Source organism: Somniosus microcephalus, chromosome 1 (assembly GCF_052327205.1).
Source record: "Somniosus microcephalus isolate GS21.2 chromosome 1, FLI_Smic_1.0, whole genome shotgun sequence".
Lineage (NCBI taxonomy): Eukaryota > Metazoa > Chordata > Chondrichthyes > Squaliformes > Somniosidae > Somniosus > Somniosus microcephalus.
Window position 1 is genome coordinate 260225273 of NC_140987.1, and position 16818 is coordinate 260242090.

Sequence of the window (16818 nt, forward strand, 5' to 3'; positions counted from 1 at the left end):
TACACCCAAAAGGAAGTAATGTGTTTACAGAATCACCAGGTTGTACAGCACAGAAGGAGGCCATTCAGCCCTTCAGGCTTGTCTCAGCTCCCTGAAATAAATGACTTAATCTCATGCTCCTGACCTCTCCCCTTTAACTTTTTTTTCAAATATTTATCCACATGTAGGAATGTCTAGTTCCTATCCAAAAGACTGAGGTCCACTCAGGCAATCAAATAAACAAGGTTTAATGAAAAGTAACAGAGTTTAACGGATAACTACAGGAGAACATTGAATATAGGTCTAGTCAGTTCGGAGGCTCCACGAGGACTGCTAGGGCGGTCCCGTGGCTGACGTCATGACGTCATCACGTTTTTCCCGCCGGTGGGGATCACGTGATGAACGGCGTGACGTCATCGCGTTTGCCCGCGCTATTAAAGTGATCGTGCTCTGTACATGTAAACAGTGAAAACAAAGATACAGACTCAGGCTGCAGCCAACATATTATTAAAGGGAATTAGATACAATTGATTGGAGTCCCTTAGTGGCTCCGCCACATGCGCCCCCCCAGAATTGTCTTTAATAGCAAAAGTAAAATGGCGAGGAGGCCTGACAAGCCTGTCAGATCGACTTCTGTAGCCTTGAAGTGGAAGCTGATGGACGGCGGGCGAGCTGGCGGGCGGTTGCGTTTGATCTGGCACGGCGACTGTGGGCAGTCGGCCACGTTTCGGCGGTTGTGCGATCAACTGGGCGGTCAAGGTCCAAGTGAGCCGGCTTCAACCGGTCAACCGAAATGTGGTCCGGTTTACCTCCGACATCGACCGAAAAAGATTTGTCTCCCGGCTCTATCACACGGAAAGGACCAGTGTAAGGGGGTTTGAGCAGGTCCCGATGAGCGTCGTGGCGGATAAACACATAGTCGGCGTTCTGCAACTCAGCTGGGATGTGGGAGCTCTGCAAGCCGTGATGCGACATAGGCACTGGAGTGAAACTTCTGGCTGCCTCCTGGTGGCTCATGAGCTGCTGGAACGTGGACCATGGCTCTGTTGGAGACGGAAGGAAATCCCCTGGCATGCGTAGCGGCTGGCCATATACGAGCTCCGCCGAGGATGATTGAAGATCTTCTTTAGGTGCCGTACGAAGACCCAAAAGGACCCATGGAAGCCTGTCCACCCAACCTGCGCCTTGAAGGCTGGCTCGCAGTGCGGCTTTGAGCGACCTGTGGAATCGTTCACACAGGCCGTTCACCTGTGGATGGTAGGCAGTGGTGCGATGTAGCTTGACGCCGAGCCCCTGAGCCACAGCGTTCCAAAGCTCCGAAGAAAACTGCGTCCCACGATCGGACGAGATGTCCGCCGGTACCCCGAAGCGGGCGACCCAAGAGGAGATGAATGCCCTGGCGACGTCTGTGGAAGTGGTGGAAGACAGAGGAACCAACTCCGGCCATCGAGTGGTGCGGTCCACCATTGTAAGAAGATGAGTAAACCCGTGCGAAGGCGGAAGTGGCCCCACCAGGTCCACATGCACATGATCAAACCTACATTCCGGAATGGCGAAAGTGGCCAATGGAGCCTTGATGTGACGCTGCACCTTTGCCTTTTGGCAGACCACGCAGGTGGTGGCCCAGTCACGAACATCCATGTGCATGCCCTGCCACACGAATTTGGACGACATCAACCATCGCGAGGCCTTCATGCCAGGGTGTGACAACCCGTGGATGGCGTCAAAAACTTTTCGGCGCCAGGCGACCAGGACGATAGGGTGAGGATCTCCTACGGAGACGTCGCAGAGTAGCGTAGTGCCCGCAGCATGGAATTTGACGTCAGCCGCTTGGAGGCTAGAGGGGTTGGTTCTGTAAGATTGGACCTCCGGATCCGAGGCTTGATCCGCAGCCATGAGGGCATAGTCGATGCCGAGCTGGACTGCATGAACGGTCGCGCGGGAGAGGCAATCCGTCACCGGGTTGTCCTTACCGGACACATGCTGAATGTCAGTGGTTAATTCTGAGATAAACGTCAACTGACGTTGTTGCCGAGCTGACCACGGTTCAGCGGTCTTGGCCATAGCGAACGTTAGTGGCTTATGGTCCACAAAAGCCGTGAACGGACGTCCCTCTAGCAAGAACCGGAAATGGCGGATGGCCAGAAAAAGGGCCAGCAACTCCCGGTCGAACGTGCTGTACGTCCGTTTGTTTCGCCATAGTTGACGGCTGAAAAACACCAGCGGTTGCCACGTCCCATACACCCACTGTTCCTGCACTGCGCCGATGGCGTAGTCTGACACGTCGGTGGTAAGGGCGATGATGGCACCTGGCAGCGGGTGTGCCAGCATGGTTGCGTTGGCTAAAGCACCTTTTGTGTCGACGAACGCCCAGTCCATGTCGACGGTCCAGCTGATCGGATCCTTGCCGGACTTGCCCTTGAGGGCCTCGTACAGGGTCTGCATGAGCAGAGCTGCATTAGGGACGAACCGGTGATAAAAATTTACCATCCCGAGGAACTCCTGCAGGGCCTTGGCGGACTGCGGGTGCGGGAACAAAGTAACTGCCTCCACCTTCGTTTGCAGGGGAATTGCGCCGTCTGATGTGATGCGATGGCCTAAAAAATCAATCTGCTGCAGGCCGAAATGGCACTTGGCCGGGTTGATGATCAAGCCGTGTTGACTGAGGCGTCTAAAGAGGGTGTGCAAATGGCAGATGTGCTCCTCTTTATTAGGGCTGGCGATGAGGATGTCGACGAGGTAGACGAATAGAAACTTGAGGTCTCGAAGCACGGAGTCCATCAAGCGCTGGAAAGCCTGCGCAGTGTTCTTCAATCCAAACAGCATCCGCAGAAATTCAAACAGGCCGAATGGGGTGATGACTGCAGTTTTCGGAATGTCTTGCGGGTGTACGAGGAGCTGGTGGTAGCCACGGACAAGGTCGACTTTTGAAAAAATGGTATTTCCCGCCAAATGTGCAGAGAAATCCTGAATATGAAGGATCGGGTACCGATCAGGAGTAGTGGCGTCGGTAGTCGCCACCATCCACCGCCAGGTTTCGGAACAATGTGGAGAGGCGAAGACCAGGGACTATTCGACCGGCGAATAATCCCTAGCCACTCCATCATGTCGAACTCCGCTTTTGCAGCCGCGAGCTTGCCAGGTTCGAGGCGCCGGGCCCGTGCGTAGACCGGGGAGCCAGTACTGGTGATGTGATGTTCGACACCATGTTTCGTGGCCATGGAAGAGAAAGTGGGTCTGGTCAGGTCTGGGAAATCTCCGAGGAGGCGAGTGAAGTCATCCGGAGGTGGGGACACGCAGGAGACAGTGCACGCCACGGTGTTACCGCGGTAGCACGGGATGGAGTGAAAATTGGCCGCATTGATCAACCGGCGGTGCCATACATCCACCAGGAGGCTGTTGGCGCACAAAAAATCTGCCCCGAGGATGGCTTGAGAGACTTTGGCCGTGCTGAAATCCCAGTAAAACTGCTGGCCGCCGAAGCACACCTGGACCCGCCGGCTTCCGAAGGTCCAAATGGCCCCGCCATTAGCTGCCTGGAGGGAGGGGGCCGTGCCCCCCAACTTGTAGATCAAGATTTTACGCGGGTAGGATGCTACACTGCGCCCCGGTGTTGCAAAGGAAACGTCGACCAGATAGGGAATCGTTGAAGAGGACTTTTCCCGAATTACCGATTGCCATCGCAGCCGCGGGGCACTCGTTATAACCGGTCCTCTTTCGACAGGGTGGCTGCTGATTTTTTTTTTTGAGCGAAAAGCTGCAGGGAGGGCGGCAGCATCTTGCTTTCGCGCCAAAACGGGCGTGGTAGAAGCACAACCCCGCAGGTTGAGGGGCTGGAGCGGTGTCTGTGGGGGATCGGCGCCTCGTGACAACGCAGTACTGCTGTGTCACCACGAAGATCTTGTCCGCATCGGCAACCAGCTCTGCGCAGACGGTGACTTCCGACCTGGCTAGGGCAGCTTGAACTTGCTCTGGTAGCTGGCTGAGGACTAGCTCCCTGAAGAGGAAGCATTCCAGTTCGGAGCCCAGGAGCGTGAGCATTTGGCTCATGAGCTCGGACAGCTTGGAGTCTCCGAGGCCGGGCATATTGAGCAGCCAGCGGGCGCGCTCCGACTTCGTGAGCCCGAAGACCTGTAACAACCGCGCCTTTATCGTATCATACTTGCGATCTTCTGGTGGATTACCAAGCAGGCTGACGATCCGCAAGGCTGTGGCGCTGTCGAGGGCGGAGACCACGTGATAGTAACGGGTCTGATCTGCAACGATGTTCCTGATTGCGAACTGGGCTTCAGCCTGGATGAACCACGCGGCTGGCTGTTGCTCCCAGAACTGTGGTAGCTTCAAAGCAACGGCGTTCGATTCCATGTTCAGTAACTTCTGCTAAAACCGTTCGCAAAAGTCGGGGTCATCAATGTAGGAATGTCTAGTTCCTATCCAAAAGACTGAGGTCCACTCAGGCAATCAAATAAACGAGGTAAAATAAATAAAGTAACAGAGTTTAACGGATAACTACAGGAGAACATCGAATATAGGTCTAGTCAGTTCGGAGGCTCCACGAGGACTGCTAGGGCGGTCCTGTGGCTGACGTCATGACGTCATCACGTTTTTCCCGCCGGTGGGGGATCACATGATGAACGGCGTGACGTCATCGCGTTTGCCCGCGCTGTAAGGGGGGCTTCTTTTAACTGGTTTAAGGTAATTTCCCATGTCTTGCAGTCTTTGCCTGCAATCTGACCAATTCCAATCTTTTACCTGGATTATGGTAATTCACCTGGTCAGGCAGCCTGCTGCTACACTGTAAACCAATTTCCAATAAACCAGTTTTCAAACAGCGGTTTCGAATCGCTACCCCACCTTCCAGTTCTGACTGAAGGACTTATAATTAATGATATTAAAACGGACAAATGGTCTAGATGAGAGAAAAATCAAGCTTTATTAACTAAAAGAAACTATAATCAAAATATCAAACTATACCACACAAACACAGTAATCACAGTAAAATTGCTTAAATGGGGGAATGCAGACGGTAAAAACGAGGGATTAAATGGCTACAATGTTAATTAAACAATCTTAGTAATATCCCCTTAATTACCATCCCCCAAACTCCTGCTAGGTTGCTTTGCTGAGGAGTCAGAAACTCTGCTCACATGTGGCCCAGCGAAGTGAGAGAGAGAGAGAGAGGGGGGGAGAGAGAGAGGGAGAGAGAGGCTCACCTGTGGTCCCAGGAAGTAAAAACAGAGCGAAAGCTTCTCAGGAGCTATATATACCTGGTGAGGCCCGCCACCCCCCCCCCCCACCTGCTGTTTGCCTGTCTGGAAAATTCGTGCACAAAAAGTTCCAATTCACAAGAGAAAAGCTGTGATTGGCTAACTCAAGGTGGTTGGACTGGGTTAGTGTGTCTGCACGGTGGGGCCAAAATGTTCCCACCCACATCCGGAGCTCACCTGGGCTAAAACAAAACAGAATGCAACAGCCCTATTGTCCAGAATGATGGGTGATTTAACCACATTCAACGCTTAAACTGTTGCCTTTCAAAATCCGTTCCAGGGTTTCAATCTCTCATTGTGAATGCTTTGAATGGCTGTGTAAACAGAAGCAGTTTCAAATCGATTGTCCTGCGGTCAATTCTCACGTGGGTAATTGCTTAAGTCAATAAACAACTTCAAGTGCTTCGAAGGGAACCTCCCTTTGATTGGCAGGTCTGACTCACAGCCCCTGTATCCTCCCACTTTTTCACACAGACAACTCGCTGCGAGCTGTTTTGCTGCTTTGTCCTTTTGGCCAAGCTTTCTCTGGCCATTTTAAAACCTTTTGTGATTGCCCAAACTCCAGGGAACTATTTTATTACTAAAAGCACTGTCTTAAGGTGTGTGAATATTTTCCACAGAGCTCTACGACTCATCTCAGAGCCGTCTTTTGCGGTTCTCGGCACATTTTAAAACACTGTATACCAGTCACATCACCCAATTCTTTGTCCACGATGTGGACCAATATTTTTCAATCTTCAGGGAAATAGGGGATTTTGCGAAACCCCTACATTCCTCCCTTTTGATACTCCCAACTTGCTTGTAGTATCAACTCGAAGGAGTGAGCAACATTTTCAGACCCCCTCACAAACAAACAAACTCTAAAGCCTGCACATCTGCCAATGCACTTTATTATGGTTATGTTTATGTTAATGTATTACAAGCCAAATGTATGTTGAATGTTTAAATGTCTTAATCTAAATGTACACTGTCGGGAGCCGCAAGCCTACATTTCATTGTACTGCACTTGTGCACTAACAATGACTATAAAAGTTGATTTGATTTGATTTTGATTCGATTTGATTAACAGCTATCTGCCACTGATCCCCTGAACCGTCCTTTCCCCTAAAATTTGAGAAAAACCATGGTACGGTAGGCATCTTACAGATACATCAATTTACAGTAAAGGGTCGCATACCCCAGCATCACTTTGTAAATTGTAAAATTACAATGCAATCAAAATTTACAATCACTTTTTACATTATAACTTATTACAAAATGTTGCAATCTTAGTTACACAATGTAATCAAAATGATCCCAAGCACGGAGAGGGTCCTACGCCTCTGCTCAAATTGGGGCTGTAACATAAAATACAAAAAAACTTGAACAACATGCTTAAATAAACCCCGACCATCATGTGCCAATGATGGGTCGCAAAATTTGAGTGAGTATTGCTCTTCCCACCCAGGCAGTAAATGTACCTTCCACCCCCCTTTGATCGTCTTAAACTTTAAAACAGACAGAATGGATTTACAGACCAGCCTGCTCCGCCAGCCCCGAACTGTTCCCTTGTCCCTTTGTGGAGGCGGGGTACCTCTCATGTTTAAAATTACCTTGGCACAGACCGAGACCGGGGAGTATGGGACCGTGACTCCCAGTCCCTCCCCCTCCCGTCTTCCCTCGACTGGCTGCAGAAAAATGATGGGTGCTTGTGTAGCGGCTCTCCCTGGCCCCACACTTAAACTTGGATCCCAGATCCGGCCAGCCACACTTACCCTCTAACCTAGCCCGTGGGCCCCGGGTGAGTTCCTGTCTCCCCCGACCGCACCCACGCGACTCTTGGGTCTCCCCCCTCCCCTATACAATCTTTTCCGGGCCATCGCCACCCACCCCCGGGGAACGCGTCCCTATCAGACAAGGCGCCCGCGCTTCCCCATCATGACTCCTCAACAGCGAGGTCTCCCGCAAGTGAACTTCGGTCAGGATAGTGCTGGGTTGGGGGCCGTGCCCCACCCAGCTGGGGCCATCTCTTCCGCGTAGGAGGAGTAGGAAAGTTCCTCCGGACCCTGTCCAGTTTCTCCCAAAGGCCGCTGTGGGTTTTCCCTCTGGATTCGTCCGGTGGCGAGGTGATCCCCAACATTCCATATCCATATCTTCATTCGGTGCCCAGCTCGGGCTAAGCGAACAGGGCTGCTTCATTTTCCAATCTCCTGCACAAACTTAAAAGGACACACAGCCAGGTCTCACTGACCTGCTGCCTTAGGTGGAGACATGGTCGGGTCCCTTGACCTCGGACCAAAATGCAAACATTTGGCACACATGTAAACTTAAACGCTTTTAACTTAAACTTAAAACTAGTCATATCAACAAAACTTAAAATACACCTTAAAAGCACTCTATATTCACACATAGCTATAATACAAGTGCCGCCCGTCTCCGGACGGCCAGGCTAATCTCTGGCACTGTCGCAGATTGCTGCTGGCTGCAGCGAAGCTGGACTGCCTCCTGTCTCTGGTCCCCCACAACTTATGGCTGCTGGTATGGGACCTCTCTTCTTTGGCTTCTCCCTGGTTCAGGAGTCCGCCTTACTCCACTGTAAAGTGGGTGACCATCTTGTCTCGGGCATGCGGACCCGCTGAGACCTTCTGAGGGGCGTCTCTGTGGGGGAAACTTTGGCTGGCGGACCTTGAGCCAGGGTCGCAGCCCTAGCTGGCTGGGAACCTTCTCCCCCATGTCCAAAACCTGTTACCAGCTCCCCTGCAAGAGGAATTGCCATCCCTGCCTCCCCAGGGTCACACATCATGGGGGGGACCACTCTGGAAGCGGGCTGGGAAGCTGGTCCTTTTAAACAGGCGACTGCGCCTGCGCGAATCTCCTCTCCTGAGTCCCTCGGCAGAGGCTGTGAAGCCTCTGTATTCAAGCAGGCGAGTGCGCCTTCGCAAACCTCCTGGAAAAGAGCCGCGCCGGTCCAGCCGGCAACTGCGCTTGCGTGAACTTCCTCTTCGGAGTCCCACGACAGAGGCTGTGAAGCCTCTGGCTTCAAACAGGTGATTGCGCCTGCGCGGGAAAACTTGGAAAGAGCTGCTGGGGTCCCGCAGGCAACCGCGCCTGTGCGTTCAATTTCTTTAAAAAAGGCTGGAAGAACCGCTGGGTCTTCCAAGCAGGCCGCTGCGCCTGCGCGTAAAAACTGAGCAGCAGGGATCTTTAAATGGCCGACTGCGTCTGCGCGCTTGGCCTCAAACTGAGCGAGAGCCGCTTGGGGTTCCGGGTCCGCGACTGCGTGAGCCTGGTGTTGGGAAACCTCTTCCCTCAGGCGTGCTACTGCGCCTGTGCGAGAAGAGTAAAGAAGATCCGCTGGGGGTACGGGCTGGGGAACCGCGTCTGCGCAGGCAGTTTCTGTGAATGAATGGGCAGCAGCCTGCTGATTTCTAATCCCAGGCTGCTGTTGCTCCATTTCTAAGCTACCTAACTTGCTCAAATTCAAACTTTGGGCAAAACTAGGGTCTCACTGGGGTAGGGAAGTGTCCCAATTTGTGGGCTGCACAACTTTTCCCTGGGAACAAGCCACAGCGCCTGTTTTTACAAGCTGTGAACTTGAACTTGACTTGTACAATTTTTCTGTGCCCCATCCCTGCCTGTAATCACTGCCACTGGCCCGGACCCATATGGGTCCCAGAAAGTGCCTGCACGTGCACCCTCTTTGACCAGCATACCGGCCAGTCATTGTGGGGAGGCAGAGGTGGGCGAGGGGGTTGCAGCACCACTGATGGCTGCTACCTTTCCCTGGTTGGTCAGGAGAGACCGCATTGCTTCCAGTAGCGACTCGACTGAGGCGGGGAAGATTCCTGTCTCTACCCTTTGAGTTGGGGCTGTGGGATTCTTTCCCTTGCTATCCTTCCAGGGATTCTTACAGTCTTTTCTCCAGTGACCGTCTTTCCCACACCCATAGCAATTTAACCTAGCCTGGGAGGGACTGTTCCCCTCCTGGTGCCACTCTTTCTTATACTGAGCCCCAGGTTTAACCTCGTGGACTTTACCCTTTTGCTAGGGGCTCTCACTATTCCTCCCGTTCCTGAATGTCACTGTGAGCTACTGGATTACAGTCTCTTCAGTTACCAGGGGGTCTCGGGAGTCAAACCAGGTTTTAGCTTTTACCTTTATCTGGGGCAGGCAATTGTACACCAGGCAACGAAGCCATTGGGTCCACTGCTGCTGGTTCAGCTGTGCCCTATCTTGTCCCCCTGTACACGCATGGTTGTAGACTGGCCACAGCCTGTCTGCAAATGCCTGTGGAGTCTCCCCTTCCTGCTGCAGGGTTTTCCCTACGCGATCAAACGGATTGCCGTCGTTCGCACCCATGGCTTCCAGTATTTCCTCCTTCAGGTCCTCAAAACCCTTCTCTCTTGGCCTCATCTGAAAGGGTCTGATAGAGCTTGCTATCCACAGAGAAAAGCAACATTCTGGCTTTCTCTTCATCATCACAGCCGTTAACACCGGCTGCCTGGTCTACTTGTTGGAAGTGCAGTGAGGGGTCTCCCTTTTCAGAGAGCATGGGAATATGTTTCACCATACCCCTGAGCTGTGGGGTATCATAAGGTATGAGAAAGGTATTCTGAACAGCCCCTGGGTTATCATTCACGGGCTGACCGTACCTCCATTGTCTGAGGGGGTACACTGGTCCTGGTCCCCGCCTGCCTAGCGGGACCTGCTGGCATTCTCCTACCATCCCATTGTCCACCCCTCCTTGCTGCCAGAGCTCCTCAAAACCTGGAGCTGTGGGCTGCTGTCTTGGGATCTCTAATTCCCTAGCCAGCCTTTCCCTGGGTGTTGCCTGTGGGGCGGTTTGATTTGGGCTGCTGGTAAAATCCAGCTGACCTGCCTTTGGGCTGATCACACAAATCATCCCCTTTGCAGCTTTTAAAGCCACGTTAAGGCTTTCTATCTCTGCCCTACAGGGGCCATGATCTGCTTCACTAAACCGGGCATTCTCTTCCCGCAGTCTCATCTCACTTTCCCTGGCCTCAGTGATTCCCTGCACAAGGCGTTCTATAAATGCCTGGCATTTCGTGACCTCTAGTGTGAGGCGTGCATTTTCTTCCTGCACCCTCATACTACTAGCTCTGGCCTCAGTGACTTCTCTCATGAGGCGTTCTACCCCCACCTGGCATTTCTCAAACTGGGACTCCTGATTCTTGGCCTCTTTAACCTGGCCACCTATACTATAATAGGTCAGCTTACACACTGCCACTACCTTCCGCAGGACTGCCCACAGGCTAAAAACAAGAAAAGCAATAACTGATGCTTTCTCCAGATCCAGACCACTTATCAAATCAAAAACGGCCTGCAGTCCTGCCGTGGTCGCCATTTTGTAAGGGGGGCTTCTTTTAACTGGTTTAAGGTAATTTGCCTGGTCTTGTAGCCTTTGCCTGCACTCTGACCAATTCCAATCTTTTACCTGGATTACGGTAATTCACCTGGTAAGGCAGCCTGCTGCTACACTGTAAACCAATTTCCAATAAACCAATTTTCAAACAGCGGTTTTGAATCGCTACCCCACCTTCCTTAAAACGGACAAATGGTCTAGATGAGAGAAAAATCAAGCTTTATTAACTAAAAGAAACTATAATCAAAATATCAAACTATACCACACGAACACAGTAATTACAGTAAAATTGCTTAAATGGAGGAATGCAGACGGTAAAAACAAGGGATTAGATGGCTCCAATGTTGATTAAACAATCTTAGCAATATCCCCTTAATTACCATCCCCTAACTCCTTACTAGGTTGCTTTGCTGAGGAGTCAGAAACTCTGCTCACATGTGGTCCAGCGAAGTGAGAGAGAGAGAGAGAGAGAGGCTCACCTGTGGTCCCAGGAAGTAAAGAGAGCAATAGCTTCTCAGGAGCTATCATATATACCTGGTGAGGCCCCCCCACCCCCTGCTGTTTGCCTGTCTGGAAAATTCGCGCCAAAAGGTTCCAATTCACAAGAGAAAAGCTGTGATTGGCTAACTCAAAATGGTTGGACTGGGTTAGTGTGTCTGCACGGTGGGGCCGAAATGTTCCCGCCCACATCCGGAGCTCACCTGGGCTAAAACAAAAGAGAATGCAACAGCCCTATTGTCCAGAATGATGGGTGATTTAAACACCTTCAACACTTAAACTGTTTCCTTTCAAAATCCGTTCCAGGGTTTCAATCTCTCATTGTCTGTGAATGCTTTGAATGGCTGTGTAAACAGAAGCAGTTTCAAATCGATTGTCCTGCGGTCAATTCTCACATGGGTAATTGCTTAAGTCAATAAACAACTTCAAGTGCTTCGAAGGGAACCTCCCTTTGATTGGCAGGTCTGACTCACAGCCCCTGTATCCTCCCACTTTTTCACACAGACAACTCGCTGCGAGCTGTTTTGCTGCTTTGTCCTTTTGGCCAAGCTTTCTCTGGCCATTTTAAAACCTTTTGTGATTGCCCAAACTCCAGGGAACAATTTTATTACTAAAAGCACTGTCTTAAGGTGTGTGAATATTTTCCACAGAGCTCTACGACTCCGGTGTTGTCCACGTTCTGTCCATCTCAGAGCAGTCTTTTGCAGTTCTCAGCACATTTTAAAACACTGTAGACCAGTCACATCTCCCAATTCTTCGTCCACGATGTGGACCAATATTTTTCAATCTTCAGGGAAATAGGGGATTTTGCAAAACCCCTACAGCGCTATTAAAGTGATCGTGCTCTGTACATGTAAACAGTGAAAACAAAGATACAGACTCAGGCTGCAGCCAGCATATTATTAAAGGGAATTATATACAATTGATTGGAGTCCCTTAGTGGCTCCGCCACACACATCCCTTTTAATAGCTGGTATGGATTCTGCTTCCACCACTGTTTCTGGTTGAGCATCCCATGTCCTTGCAAACGTCCGTTTAAAAAAAACCTTATCTCTCCCTTTATTTTGAGATGACTCGCCAAACAGTGAAAATACATTTTCTCTATTTACCCTAAAACCATCATAATTTTAAATATTTCTATCAGCTATCAACAACAAAAACTTGCCGTTAAAAAGCATCTTTAACGTAGCAAAACGTCCTAAGGTGCTTCACAGGAGCGATTATCAAACAAAATTTGTCAACGAGCCACATAAGGAGATATTAGGACAGGTGACCAAAAGCTTGGTCGAAGAGCTAGGTTTTAAGGAGCGTCTTAAAGGAGGAGAGTGAAGAAGACAGGCAGAGAGGTTTAGGATGGGAATTCCAGAGCTTAGGGCTCAGGCAGCCGAAGGCATGGCCGCCAATGGTGGAGTGATAAAATCGGAGATGCGCAAGAGGCCAGAATTGGAGGAGCGCAGAGATCTCGGAGGGTTATAGGGCTGGAGGCGGTTACAGAGATCGGGAGAGATGAGGCCCATGGAGGGTTTTGAAAACAAGGATGAGAATTCACCTTCTTTCTTCTTTGGTCTCTCCTTATAATGAAAGCCTCTCATCCCGGATATCATCTTAAGGAACCTCTTTTGCTTCCTCTCCATGCCCTTGACTTCCTTCCTACAGTAAGCTGCCCAAAATTGAACACAATATTCTAAATGTGACCTAAGCAATCATTTGTGTAGGCTTTGTTGGAGTCAGCATGGTGGGCAGATGTCCAGACCCACCACTCTTCTGGTGACACTGCTGCCACACAGTAAAACGAGGGCTGCATGTCCCTGTCCGGTGGTCCTGTGGGAGAATAGATGGGTATCTGATCCTTAGCCTTCGAGTAGCAGTACATGCTGGAGGCCCTAGTGGTTTTATTTGTGTCTAATGCTCTGATGATAGTGGTGGAAGAATCTATCGATCCTTAGTCATGTATCTCAGTCTCAGGCCAGCTGGTCAGGAAGAAAATGTTCAATCGTCATTGACAGTCAATAAGGGGAAGAACTTATCCAGCCTATAGATGCATCCAAATCTGTAGCAGCTTAGAGAAGAGAGTCTGCTCACACACACCTTTGAACATTTTATTCATTGGGTCTAAATTAAATGTTAATCTGAAGTCTGATTGCCCCTGAATTGTCCTAGCTAATATGCACAACCATCTCAAAATAAGTTTTGTTGTGTGAGCTGTCCTCTACACTTAAGCAAAGTTAGGAAGCAACAATGCTGCCCGAGTCCTGAGTGTGGCATAAAAAGTGAAGCTTTGTCTGTAGTGTAACTAGTACACAGAGTAAGCATAGCCTATGGTGCAAACAGATCATTTTATTGTAACCCACATTATTCCAGTCATATCCATTGCCCTGCTCAATTCTGATTGGCAGACTACCAGTGCGGAGAAACCTTTCCCATTAGACATTGCACTTCACTTAGACTCAACAAAAAGCAATGATAGTTAAAGAAAGAAAGACTTGCATTTCTATAGCGCCTTTCACGACCTCAGGACATCCCAAAGTGCTTTACAGCCAATTAAGTACTTTTGAACTGTAGTCACTGTTGTAATGTAGGAAATGTGGCAGCCAATTTGCGCACAGCAAGGTCCCACAAACAGCAATGTGATAATGACCAGATAATCTGTTTTTTAGCCATGTTGGTGGAGGGATAAATATTGGGCCAGGACACCTGGGAGAACACACTTACTCTTCTTCGAAATAGTGGCACGGGAAATTTTACGTCCACCTGAGAGGGCAGACTAGGTCTCGGTTTAATGTCCAAACTGGAAGATGTTGTCAAAACGTTGCGTCTGGCTGATTTGCCGAGCACTCCTCCTGTTCTTGCACCAACCTGAAACAGAATGTAAGGAGAAACTCTGAAGAGGAAGAAAAATAAGGAAAATACAAGAAGTGGGAGTGGGCTGAAAAGGGTCTATTTTGCTTTTTAATTCCAGTTCAATTTCATCCATCCTTCAGTCAGTGTACGAGCAGCAGCATTGTCTTGCTGCAACATCTGTGGATTGCATGGCTGAGGATTCCTGGCATTGTTAATAACACATCTAGCATAGAAGCATTTATGGGGAAGCTAGATAAACATATAAGGGCGAAAGGAATAAACGGATATGTTGACAGGGTGAGATGAAGACAGGTGAGAGGAGGCTCGTGTGGAGCATAAACACTGGCACAGACCAGTTGGGCCGAATGGCCTGTTTCGGTGCTCGAGACTCTGTATAATTCTTTATGTAATTCATTGCTGCTTTGTACAATATTCAATTGAATTGGAGTCACAGTTCCTTCAGAAGTATTCCTCCAAGGAATTAAGAACAATGGCAGCTTCATAGACATATTTGTTTTCGCATTACAAAACTCCATGCCTGATCCCTTGAGATGTGCATTTTGAATTGACAGACAATGTTATTCTTTCCCCCTCAAAGGTTCCCCATTTCCACAGACGTTTGCCAGAATTATTCCCAGAACTGACCAACTCCAACAACTATTGCCGTAACCCAGGAGGTGAGAGTGAGCGCCCTTGGTGTTATACCATGGATCGAGCCATCAGATGGGAATTCTGCAATGTGCCTCTATGTACCAATGGTATGTATTTCAACATACATCAAAGCTGTGTGGGAACCACTATCATAATTGGAAACATGTCTAAATCTCAACCAAGAACTTGGGCGAATATCCCAATAGCCCTTCACAAGTGCATAAAAAACAAGCTTGTATATTTGTTAGAAATGAATAACCTTCATGCATATTACCAACGCATTTTCCACAATGCAGAAATCCAGACATATCGCCTCTGAGTCAGAAGGTTACGGGCTCAAGTCCCACTCCAGAGACTTGAGCACAAAATCCAGTCCGACACTCCATGCAGTGCTGAGGGAGCGCTGCACTGTCGGAGGTGCTGTCTTTCAGATGAGACACTAAACCGAGGCCCCGTCTGCCCTTTTGGGTGGACATAAAAGATGCTATGGCACTATTTTGAAGAAGATCAGGGGAGTTCTCACCGGGGTCCTAGCTAATATTTATCCCTCAATCAACATCACTAAAAAAATCAGATTATCTGGTCATTGTCACATTGCTGTTTGTGGGATCTTACTGTGTGCAAATTGGCTGCCACATTTCCTACATTACAACAGTGACTTCATTTAAAAAGTATTTCATTGGCTGTAAAGCACTTTGGGACCTCCTGAGTTCATGAAAGGCGCTATATAAATGCAAGTTCTTAAAAGTCATTTAAAAACAAATCACTGCAATAGAAATAAGCAAGCCTGCATTAGGCCCATACTGTCATTGTAAATGTGAGCTGGATGCTTCAGGATTCAAGTTGATAGCTTTGGGAATTTCTGTAGCGATGTATCTAAATTAAACCAGGTTAAGCTGAGCAGTTGCAGTGTTATTATCATAAAATGCATACGCCTCCACTAGCAGATAGAAACTCAGGTAATTGCACCGAGTGCAAAAAGAGAGAGAAATAACCAGGGGTCACAGTCTCAGGATAAGGGCTCAGCCATTTAGGACTGAGATGAGAAATTTCTTCACTCAAAGGGTGGTGAATCTTTGGAATTCTCTACCCCAGAGGGCTGTGGAGGCTCAGTCGTTGAGTATATTCAAGCCAGAGATCGATAGATTTTTGGATAATAAGGGAATCAAGGGATATGGGGATAGTGCAGGAAAGTGGAGTTGAGGTAGACGATCAGCCATGATCTTATTGAATGGCGGAGCAGGCTCGAAGGGCCAAATGGCCTACTCCTATTTATGTTCTTACGTTGAGCTTTGTTGGAACAGTGTAAGAGGCCGAGGACAGAGAGGTCAGAGAGGGAGTGGAGTGGAGAATTAAAGTGACAGGCAATTGGAAGCTCGGGGTCACGCTTAGGAGGTGTTCCGCAAAGCGGTCACCCAATCTGCGTTTGGTCTCCCCAATGTAGAGGAGACTGCATCATGAGCAGCGAATACAGTATACTAGATTGCAAGAAATACAAGTAGTTCGGAAGGGAGGAAAGAACAAAAGGGAAGGTCACCTCCGCCACCTCCAAACACATCTTCCCCTCCCCTCCCCTGTCAGCATTCTGAAGGGACCGCTCCCTCCGCAGACACCCTGGTCCACTCCTCAATCACCCCCAACACCCATTCCCCTTCCCACGGCACCTTCCCGTGCAAGCGCAGGAGATGCAACACCTGCCCTTTTACCTCCTCCCTTCCCACTGTCCAGGGCTCCAAACGCTCCTTCCAGGTGAAACAGCGATTTACTTATCCTTGCAATTTAGTATACTGTATTCGCTGCTCACGATGCGGTCTCCTCTACATTGGGGAGCCCAAACGCTGAGTATTTCCAGTAAATTTTAACAGTTGGCTACAGAGCAGAAATGGTTTATGGAACAGAAGCACTTCTTCACATAAAGGGTGGTGGAAATCTGGAACTCTCTCCCTCAAAAAGCTGTTGAGGCTGTGGGTCAATTGGAAAATATCAAAACTGAGATTGATAGATTTTTGTTAGGCAAGGGGTATTAAGGGTTACGGAACCAAGGCGGTTAGATGGAGTTAAGATACAGATTAGTCATGATCTAATGTAATGATGGAACAGGCTCAAAGGACTGAATGGCCTACTCCTGTTCCTATGTCCCTAAATGGCCAACTTGACCCAACATTAGTACCTAGCAGGAGATCATTAATAATGAACACATAGACTAGATACCAATGGCCA

General features: G+C 49.3%; 1 protein-coding gene across 1 annotated transcript in view; it reads left to right on the top strand.

Annotated features, from left to right (window-relative positions):
* The window catches only part of musk (muscle, skeletal, receptor tyrosine kinase), a 216861-nt gene that overhangs the window by 131732 nt on the left and 68311 nt on the right, over nucleotides 1-16818 (top strand). The window contains exon 13 of the mRNA XM_085992850.1: nucleotides 14546-14705. Coding sequence (XP_085848976.1) covers nucleotides 14546-14705 — 160 coding nt within the window. The remainder of the gene's footprint in view (nucleotides 1-14545; nucleotides 14706-16818) is intronic.